Below are 11435 nucleotides of genomic sequence, written 5' to 3'. Positions count from 1 at the left end.
AGTTTTCCTGCACCCCTGGAATCTTTCTCCTGGAGGTGGGCTGGGAGGCTCAGGTTTCTGGCCATTTTTCCCAACCTCTTTATCGGTGCACCTTCCTTTTTATTATATAGTCCGTCTTGGCTGATCCCGACCCTCCACTTGTAGGTCAGGCAGGAGCTTGTTTCTGTATCCATCCCATCAGCTGTCCCGTCTAACTTTCTATTAGTTGCATGGATCGACGTTTGCACCGCCCAAACGTCTTTTCTCATTAACCAGCTCTGGGTATTGGCAGGTGCATTTACTGAAGGGGGTGGGACGCACTTTCCCTGGTCCGAGTTCACACCCTGCTTCCCTATGGGCCCCATTCCGTTCACATCCCTTTGAGGGGGCTGTTTGGGGATTGCCTACACCAAGGTGTTGGTCTTCCTGTTGAAGCTATGGAATGCCGAGGACAGGGTAAGTTCTCAGCCGTTCCCCTTGCTATCTCGGCCACTGAGCATTCGTCTTCGGCAAGGTACCTCCTCGGCACGGGCCCTGGGCCCAGATAGAGTTTGGGCCGGACTGCAGAACTCTCGGGCCTACAAAATTATTTCCCACAAAATTCAGGGAACAAATTATATATTATACCATAATAACTAAAATATAATTATCTAGTTTCACGTGCCTGAAGTCCAATACATCAGAAACGACACCGTTAGTCTTAATGAGGAACGACAGCGTTTTACAATCTGAACAGACGTCACCGTTTTGGATTTTACCGTTGGAACAGTATCATCATCTTCTTCATTTGAATTCTCAGGTTTGCTGTTACAGCTTTGTATAGAATCCACTCCTAATGTGAGAGCCCGAAGTACTGCTTCGGGACTATCTAATTTTTTTCCCTGTAAAAGAAGTTCAGTAGAGCCCAATTCCATAACGCCAATTTTGAAGGGTACGCACATCATGGTCTGGAGCACGGTCATATGGTGAGCTTGCCAGTGAGCTCACACTAGCCACCCAAACTGGATTTGAAGTGGTAAAACCTTTTCCTGGGAGGTCGGTGAGCTCTTGTTCGTCAACAGAACCCGAGCTCAATAAACTGAGGTTTGCTTGTAAGGACATACAACTCTACTCCAACGAAGATCTTCGAATTCAGGCACATCTATACTCTCTTTTTTACTTTTAATATTTCTTTTGTTTTCTTTTGTATTCCGCATATCTTTAGGCATGCTATCCAAACTAGCTTGTGTCTTCAAACTTCATGAGGGAATGATATTTCCTTCATTGACAATTTAATCCATCAGTTGGACTGTACTTTCTAGGCTTATAGATTGAGTCCTTTCCTTCAGATATATATGTCCACCAGCAAAAAAATGTCTCTAATCTCTTAAAACATCATAGTATGTTCAACTGCAAGCTTGTAAGACTCTTTGTGCTCCTGCAACTCAGTTCAGTAAACACAATGGTAACCTCTTGTTCGATCCTTCTCTGTATGGTAGCATAGTTGGTGCATTGTAATATCTAACATTTACACAGCCTAATATCTGAATCAATTTAGAAAATTTATGCAAACTCCTACTGATATTTATTTCGCTGCGCTGCTAAGAGAATTCTACTGTATCTCAAAGATACCCTACATTATGATCGCCATTTTATGCCCATTTTTACACCTAGCTCTCTCCCCCTTTTTGTCTATACTAACGCAGATTTGGGATAATGACCATTCTGACCAACACTCGACTTCCAGCTATGTAGTCTTTCTTGGATCTAACCCCCACATGGTTTGCACAGAAGTAGTCCACAGTTTCTAGATCCTCCACCGGGGCCAAATAATGTTCTCTTGATTCTACCACTGTCGAGTTATCCTAGCTCTGAATGGTTCTTCAATATATATGCATTTTTCTCCCCAGTGCCCCTTGCATTTGGTATGATAACGTCTCTGCATTCGCTCTTGCATTGAACCGCATGTTTCATCCTTGAACCAAACCTTTTGAAGTAGATTCACTTTGTTTGCAGTGAATTGTTCTTAAAGATTTAACTATGAACATCATTTCAAGCGCAAATCAGCTTATGGACATTGGTTCTCAGCATTGTGATCCATTGAAAACCATACTAATGGTCACCTCCATGCACTTTCAACCTAATGCAGTAAAACATAGAAAAGCAAGGTATATGGATATACCCTATATCCCTTGTAACACATAAGAAAGTCTTTAGTACATTAAAAAAAACTTCAAATCTCAAGAAAATATTACTCATTAACTCAAACCAAGTACTTCTGTTTATATAAAATTCATAAACACAAAATAACTTAATGTTAAACTTCGTGGAAAAATTCATAGTAAGACATATAAAATACAAGTATGCACCTCAACTATAATGCTTATTTAGCATCTAGGGGAACAAACTAATGGTTGTTTCCACAAGGACTTCTGCAAATTCATTTATTCAATGGTAAAGCCTATGTTTCGGCTGAAAGAGAAACCTAGACCAATATGTTGAGCGCATTGTATCAGCCCAAAGGTGAAAATGTTGCCAAGCAAATAATGTGACTGGGACACAAGCGAGAAGCACAATAATGATAGGAATCCGAACATATTTATGATCATATATCATAGAGATGGCCGCACCGTAGGCTATCACCATTGTAGCAATGGAAACAAACAGTGCTGAGAGTCCAAACAACAACCTTGCAGGTAGTGATACAAGAAAATCGTTTTCAGCATAACGTGATGTAAGAATGGACAAGAACGTTACTATTGAGGCCGAGGAAGAGAATAGCGCTACTGCATCCGATATGACAAAAATAAAAAACCAGCTCTTTCCTAGAAATAAAGGATCACCAGTTTTATTATCAGGTCCTCCTGGTAGAGTAAAGATTGCTGCAAATACCACAGTGGCAATGAGTGTTGCAACAAGCATGCATGAAGTTGCAGTGCTCTTCATCCACTTCTCCCCTTCTTTTAATAATTCCTTGTGCTTCTCTGTAAACAGATCCTTCGGTGTCTGGTTATCTGAATTCTTCATCTTAATATATGAAGGTGGCACAATTTTTTCCACTCCCTATAATGGTCATTGAATTTAAGTCATACAAATACAACATAATCCACAGAAATGTCCAATTCAAACTTATAAGAATTTCATAAATTATTGTAGAGCAACAAAATATTACTTGAAAAACTGTTATTTGCAATTAAACCAAATAAATGGAAGAAATATGCCGCTAAATATTAAGAAAAAAATTAAATCCAATAACTATAAATTGATTAGAGTTATTATTTACCTTAAACCACAATAGCTCTCTTTGCATTTGGAGTGCAGCTCCTGATACAATTTGGAGTCGACTAAGAGGTGCCAAGTTTGCGGCTAGATGTAGGATGTTATTATTATTCTCGTCCTTATATGCTGCTATCAAATCTTTAATTGCCCCAATCTCAAATATTAGATTAAATATATTCTCATGACGATTTAGAACTGCAATATGAAACAAACTTCGATTTTTATGATCAATTTTCCATATCAAATCAGGGTATGAGTCAATAAGGATAATCAGAAACTCAAGACTGCCTAATTCTGCAGCATCAAAGAGTAGTCTTGAAGGTTCTCTAATTAGTTTTGAAATCTCTGAATCTTGCAGCTCTAGAACATGTTCCCAAAGTTTTTTGACTAGTTGATGAGCTAACGTCCGCATCAAATCCTCATGATAGATCCATTTGAAGCCTACAAGTAGAATTAATATTAGTTCCAATATAGAATTACACAGAAATGATACAAAATTGAACGCAATAGTAAACCAAAAGGTGCTCTGTTGTTTTTCCATAACACTTTGTGTCTCTTGTTTTTCCATAATAGTTTGTGTCTTTCGTTTTTCTGTAACGTTTATCTAATTAGGTCTTTCACATTCTAGAATTTTCTGTTACAAATTGAAGTGTCATTAGAATAAAGACAACTCTTGTAATTCCACTTGGTTGAAACTCTATAAAAGGGAGTGGTGTGTAAGCGTGTGGGAAAAAATTGTAAAGAGTGAGAAAAAATGTAGAGAATTCTAAAGACAGCAATCTAATGTCTTGTAGTATATGAGAAAAGGATTTTGGACAGTGCTCAAGATAGTAGCCTTATTTGCGGAGACTTCCATACAATGCAGCAGCTTGATTTCTCTTTATGCATGAGCTTGAAGTATTCTAATAAAATTATCATTTCCCCTCCTCTTTGTGAGTGCCTATTTTGTTATACTTCTTGTCAAGGCGTTGTAAAGCCAACAAAGTGGTATCAAAGCTTCCACTATTCCAAACTAAATAAATGAGATGCCTATTCTAAATAACAATTGACTTATGAATAGCATATTATTCAATATATATTAAGAACAATTGAAATTGCATGTGGATCCTAGAGACTTTAGGGTTTTACATTAATCAAACCCGGAAGATTAAAATAGAACACTTTTTACTCTTGAACTGTCTAAGGTATGTAACGTGATCTCTATGCCCAAGGAATCATTTATAATTGGATTTTCAAAGTGTAGAGTGGCATATTAATAAAGTGTTTTTGCCTAGATGAAGTGGAACCCAAAATAAACGTATTTGCCCAACCCTTTCAAGGGTAGGCACATGGTATTTGCTAAGAGATTTTTGAGTGGACTCAATAGACTTACAAGAATTTATACTTCTTTTCCAGATTGATAACTGACTTGTGTTGGCAATTGTTGAAGGCTTTCGAGCCAAAACGTGCAAGGCTGTCTCACCCTTTGCATCTTGAGCAGTGGCTAATGATTGGTCCTTTTCCAATATTGTTAGAGCTAGATCTGTAAAGAAAACACAATGGTTCACTATCAGAGTCAGACCTTGCCTCTTTAACTCTTAGATATTTTCAGGTGTAATGGAAACTTAACAAAGAATGCAAAGCATGTTGAAGCTGTCTTATATCCAAACCAAGCATGGCAATTTTATTCAAGTACTTTGGGGGTGGGGAATTAGCCAGCTAGCTTATGATTCCGATGTTTACATGCTAGTTCAAATAACTTAGGTGTGACATAACCCAATTGGATTAATTTTATGTATTAAGCTATCTATGGTAGGTTTCAAACAGAAGGTTCTTCTTAAAGAAACACATTGATAGTTGATAAATGAATAAAATAAATGACTAAATTGTGCACCTTTGGTTACATATCTGTTGCACTAAACATTCTTGGAGGATGTTTTGGAGGAAAATCTGTTCCAAACTACAGAAAAGTAACTTGCAATAGAAAAGTAAATTGCAATGCAGAAATGTTACCACTTTTCCAAACTATATTAGAATTACAATTAGAGGTGAGGTCCTTATATTTAATCCTGCACAACGAACAAAGATTCATATCCTTATTATCACTAAATGAGCACCATCAGCCAGGTACAAAGTGAACTCCCTCTAAAAGGGCAAAAACTAGTAAGAGATCATGACATGAAAAAAGAAAAGTAACTTGCAATAGAAAAGTAAATTGCAATGCACAAATGTTACCACTTTTCCAAAATATATTAGAATTACACTTAGAGGTGAGGTCCTTTATATTTTATCCTGCACAATGAACAAAAATTCATATCCTTATTATCACTAAATGAGCACCATCAGCCAGGTACAGACAAAGTGATCTCCCTCTAAAAGGGCAAAAACTAGCAAGAGACCATGACATGAAAAATCATTTCCAAAATTCAATAAAGGCTATTTTGGATGGCTATTTAATGCGATACAAATATCTAGTTATAAGGGCATCGTACCGTATAAATCAGCTGAGATAGTAACAAGAAGGAGGCTAATTTTTTCATCACGAGATAGGCTTCCAAAAGTAGTAACAGAATAGAGATATGACACCATTTCCCTATGTCCAAACAAAGCTGCCATGTATAAGGGTGTCTTTCCCTGTTTACCTCGAATCATAGGAAGCCTTTCGTTTTTTTCCACCATAACCTTAGCAATTTCCACAATTCCTGATGCAGCAGCAAAACAAATTGCAGTGTTTCCATCTTTATTTTGCAAGGCTAGATCCTCTTCAGTCATACGCTGAACCAGTTCCTTCACAAAAGCAGTGCGTTTTGCAGCAGCAGCAATGTGTAGAGCTGTCTCCAATTTTCTATTTATCCTAACGCGAACAACATGAGGATCTTTGTCAATGACAAGTTTAGCAGCTTTCCATTCACCTTTGATAGCAGCTTGATATAAAGGTACACATACGGAAAGGTGGTCCCTTCTTCTTACCCCTGGAAATTTTCAACCATGAGGAAAATGTAATGGAATATCGTCAAACTATATCTACCCCAATACCCTGCATCCCCAAAACATTTCCCCTGCCTTCTAAAAATTTAACATGTGTTTCACAATGTGTCATGCTACAAGATCCTATATTACTCGCATTGTAAATAAAACCGGCACCTTAACATTGTAAAAGGTCCACTGAAAGAATTGATTTGCATATTATATGTCTCCAGAACAATTTAAACAGCCCTAAATGCACCTCTTAACATGATTTCATAACCCAAAGAATTTGATTGTTTCAAAATTCTAGGAAAGGTTGCAGGTGGAGAGAGTACTCCAGAGATTTATTGAACACTAAATTTAAGTCAGAATATTGCAAATTTATACTTGGGAATCAAAATCCTAACCCTAATAGGAAAATAGAAAACTCATAAAAAAAAAAAATAAATTAAAAAAAAAAAAAAATACTGCAAAAGACTGTACCCCAAGCCCCAATAAATGACCAAAGCAGAAATTTTACTGGAGATGTTTACTAAAATTCCTAGAAAGACAATCGAACTATTGTTTGGGGGTCCCAAAATTCATTTGAGGCACTACTTTAGTGCTCATTGAGAGCATTCAGTTGATACAGTGTAAGTCTCTTAACTCTTCTCAAAATATAAAATTATGGCCTTTCTAAGTTTTACCACGAAAGCCCTTCAATAAATTCTGCTGGGGCTTTGATCTATCTATTAACTCTAAAAGAGTCCATAAATCTTCTATGTTATTTAATTTTGTCAATTCTTCAATAGCTTATATCTTTAGTATGTTTCATGATTAGCTTTTTTCTTTTTCTTTTTTTGGATAAAAAGTATGTTTCATGATAAGCTAGTACTCTGATGACTCAACATTGGAAAATTTACATTTATCTTGCTCGATAAGTTAATCAAAGCACCTTTAAAAGTAACCTTTGTTCCTGAAATTTGTAGAATTCATGCCCTCTGAAGTGCGAGGTTGTTTGTCTTATTTTTGCAAATTAGCTTCTAAATGAAACAACTAAAGGGCAATAGAATGGAATACATCTAACAGTGACAGTCCAACAGCAAAGAAAACAGGACATTGTAATTTTTGAAAGATTAATATGTACATCAAAAATTGAAATGAAATTCATGACCATAACAGTTCATTAATTTGAGTAATAATTCTTATTTTAGAATTCTATTTTAGATTAGAAATGCCTAAAGCTGAGGCCCTAGGATAGTAGCTAATCTATTAGTAAATGAACGGAGTTAGTGATGCAGCACAGAATTGCAAAGGGCATATGCATAGGGATTTGAGAGAGAGCATAAGAAACCCTTAGGCTTCATCACATATAACTTGTTTGAACCATAGGCTTCACCACATAAGAATGCTTAGAATTACCATCAAGCAAGAAAGAAAAATCTTAATTCAATGTTATTCATCTAATTCAAGAATCCCACAATGTTTTTATTTTTTATTTTTATTTTTAGCCTTTTAAGTAGAGCTTCCAAGATTAAAACAAATAAGTAAGGAAAAAATGTAAGCCATTACATTAAATTCATGCATAAAATCAAAATAAAATTCAAACCAAATAAAATCTATCAGCATTAATTCTGGTTGCACTCCCTGCATCAGTTAGCATCCATAAGATACCATATTTATGCTGACCCACATTCAAGATATAACCAAATATTAAGAATGAGGATGATCAACAGAAACTCTCTCTCTCTCTCTCTCTCACACAACAAAAAAATAATCTAATTCACATCTTGTCACACAAACAAGAGCCAACATTCTCAATTTACCAAGAAGAAATGAAGGCTAAATTATTGCCTATTGATGCATGACAGTTCTTCACTGCTACTTCCCTCTATTTCTTTGATATTTATAAAGATTTGTGGTTAAAACTTGAAAAGGCATTCAGAAAATTATTTATCCTTCTTGTACATTTCCATTTATTAGAGTTTCAAAATCAGTTCTTAGGTTTCATAGAAACTTCAAATGTGTGAAATAACCATGTTAAACATGACATACATTTATGGGTACAAAATATGTGCCCAAGCCCAACAATACACGCTGCTGAACACACTAACATGAGCATCCGACAAAGCATGAAAGGCACATAATCAGATGCAATGTGTAATGATTTAAATGTCTCTGTACAAAACAGCATACAAACCCAGTACATCAAATAGAGAAATTTGTCCTCATTAAAGTAAGAAATCAATATGGTTGGCCTTTTATCAACTTTAAAGCTAAGGGAGTCAATCTAATAACCTAGAATCTAATTTAGGGGCCTTCCTAGTGAGCAACATTAAACAAGATTCCTAGGCTATGAATAATGACTCGCAGTAGATTCAAGTAATGCAGTCACTACAGATTCTGCATCCACTCTCCAAAACTATTTTTTCACTTGATAGGCACACTTTCTACATGAAGATGGCACAATGTGAGCTCAAATAGATACTACATGCTTGGCTTCCTGAAATTAATCTAATTACATGCTGTAAATCATGTCTTTTGTAAGAGTTATACAGCACCTTGCAATTATTTAAGATTTTCTGCAAAACACATTTGCCTATATATGTTAGAGGTATGTAAACTGAAATAACTTACGTATAAAAGAGTCTATCCACATGCTCCAAAAAATTTTCACAAACAAGTACCATCAAAGTTCTCTAGCTGAAGAAAAAATGCCTGTAAAGTTTGGGCTGGTCTAGATCCAGCAAAAAGGGTTGGGAGTGAGATTAGCATTGAGGGCTAGTATAGGACTCTAGTCAGGAAAACCAAAGCTATCTAGCAAGCCCAATTTGGGAAAATACACAAGCACAGTGTACAGACCTTTCTGCAAATAATATTACACAGAACCAGTGATGCTTACTGTCAGAAACAATTTGAGGTGGCAATTCCCCATTGGGTGTTGGACATTCAATTTGAGATCCATTGGCCGTTTGAGTGCTCACTAGTGCATTATTCAGACGCACATCTTCTTGCATTAGCATGTCTCCATCCTCAGTAATGTTCACAGATGTTTGAGGATTAATGGTTTCAATACTGGATGCCGAAGTAGAGGCGCTAAGACTTATTACATGAGAGGAAGGCACTGCAGAGAGTTGATGGCTGGAGTTTGAATTATATATAGGCTGCTCCTGATGAAAACTTGTTCCCTCAAAGGAGAAGGAATTCTGTCTTGTTGAATTGTTCTGAGATTCATGAGCAGCTGTGTAACACGGGGGAGAAGAAGATTGAGAATTAGTTGTAGGCAACGAATTCACTCTCCCCACTGTAGTCACCTCTGTCTCTTCTTTTCTTTTAGGTGGCATCTTGGATTAACTGTGTGATAAAAATCAAACATATGAGAAGTAAATCAAGTGCATGTATGTAAGTGCACATGCACGTGCATGTGTATGTGAAAACATGCTCAAATCGGATCTAACTTTTTTCCAATGACACAGGATTATGGTAAACAAGCTGAAGAAAATGAGTCCAGACTCCATAGGTAAAGGATGAGTTTCATTTCTTATTCCTGGTGAATAAGTTTCATCAGTGATAGAACAAAATTATATCAAAAGTAAAATATTCAATCACTGGTGACTATAGATGGGCTACCATACAATCAAATAACAGTTTTGAGAGCTAATTCTCATTTCTTACAATAAAACAATCTCAGGACGTGGGCTTGAATTTTCTTGATGAATGTCAGGAGCATATTCAGCCTCTACCATATCTTTTAAAGGTGTTGCTCATCTTAGTCCAGCATCCCATGGGATACTAGTAATGGGATCACCATTAGAATGTGAGTTTTCTGTAATGTGTTGCACAATTAACAAATCAAACATGATAATTTTCTCACACATTACCGTAAGGTAACAGAAATGCTGATGACATTCCAAAAACCAAGCACCACCTTAAGGGTTTGACTTAGAAATTTTTAACTTGCAGTACAAGCAAGTGGCTGTACAACCTGAAACAAGTCATAGAAAGAATACATTGTTCCCAGAAGAGTTGTTACAGCCTCGTTTTTCTAAGGAGTAATGTTAGGGGACACAACCTTGTTCACAACGGTTGACATAACTTGTTGTATTTTGGAGTAACATCATTTTCACATGGATCTCCTACTGATATCATTTTTATTATGCATCAATTACAACAAACCATATCAACTATTGAGAAAAATGTTGTGTTCTTAGATTTATTAATTGTCTTTGTTCATTTTGATGGAATATGCTTTCCAGAAAACGTTTTCTGTATTTTCCCCTGTTTGGCACACCACAAACCGCGTCGATAAAAACGTTTTCTACCACAAACAAATTGTGCTCATTTTGAAGGTCACAACCAAACACAAAAAACAGGACAGTTTTCCAAAACATGTTTTCTGGAAAATAACTAATAAGTCATTTTTCTCTAAAACATTTTCTGTCAAAACAAAACAAACGGAGCGTAATTGAATGAGAAATGAGAATGAAAACGTTATGTAATTCATTCAAACTTTCAACTCTCTGCAGTGCCTTCCTCTATTTCTTCTATTTCTTTTGTGAATTCATTCAATCAAACACTCAAACGTTATGTAAAGTCCACAAAGAAAATTCTTCTATTTCTTCTGTGACCACCAGCATGAAAAATATTTATACATCTTCAAAACACTGTCTTAATTTCTTTCTCAATCTTTATCATTCTTCCAAATTTATTTACACACATGCATTACTGTTTGCAGCACAAGTAACAGAAGAGAATAATAAATAAATAACGAAAATATATAAATTAAAAAGAAATAGTGAACAGTAAACATTTCCCACATCTTGTAATGTTGCCATAGTTAAAGATATAAGCTATAACAATTGAAAACTTTACAAGGAACTTATAACTTACTTGTAGATTGTACACTCTTACTTTCTCAGACTTTAGGCAGCTCCTAGATTTTGATGGTTGAGTTTGATGACTGCTTCAACAAGGCCTTACTGGATAGGTCGGAGTACTGAGTTATGTGAATTCACATCACAACAATGTAGTTGATGATTGCATAGCTAAAGCAAGAATGAAGAAGACTTATTATATATATATATATATATATATATATATATATATTAGAGATCAAAAAAGTCAGTCAATGATTTAAATTTAAGTACTGAGAGTCTTTATGAAAGACAAAAGAGTTTCTTTTCTATCCATTTTATTTTTCTACGCGGCTGCTTTGACGCTTTCGCTCAACGCGTATGGGAATTGAAATTATAAAATAATCACAAAAATAAAAT

The 11435-nt window shown here is 35.8% G+C and overlaps 1 protein-coding gene across 1 annotated transcript; it reads right to left on the bottom strand.

Annotated features, from left to right (window-relative positions):
* Positions 1-2198: 2198 nt before the first annotated feature.
* On the bottom strand, positions 2199-11218 carry LOC115968110 (ankyrin repeat-containing protein At5g02620-like). The gene is made up of 6 exons (XM_031087361.1): positions 11053-11218; positions 9065-9516; positions 5709-6188; positions 4610-4759; positions 3242-3678; positions 2199-3021 (listed from the first exon to the last, which is right to left on the bottom strand). Exons 2-6 carry the CDS (start codon positions 9504-9506, stop codon positions 2407-2409), a joined length of 2124 nt encoding a protein of 707 aa, XP_030943221.1. The 5' UTR covers positions 9507-9516; positions 11053-11218; the 3' UTR covers positions 2199-2406.
* Positions 11219-11435: the final 217 nt, after the last annotated feature.

This window comes from Quercus lobata, chromosome 11, assembly GCF_001633185.2.
Source record: "Quercus lobata isolate SW786 chromosome 11, ValleyOak3.0 Primary Assembly, whole genome shotgun sequence".
Taxonomy (NCBI): domain Eukaryota; kingdom Viridiplantae; phylum Streptophyta; class Magnoliopsida; order Fagales; family Fagaceae; genus Quercus; species Quercus lobata.
The sequence above is the reverse complement of the archived record's forward strand: the minus strand, read 5'-3'. Positions and strand labels throughout refer to the sequence as shown.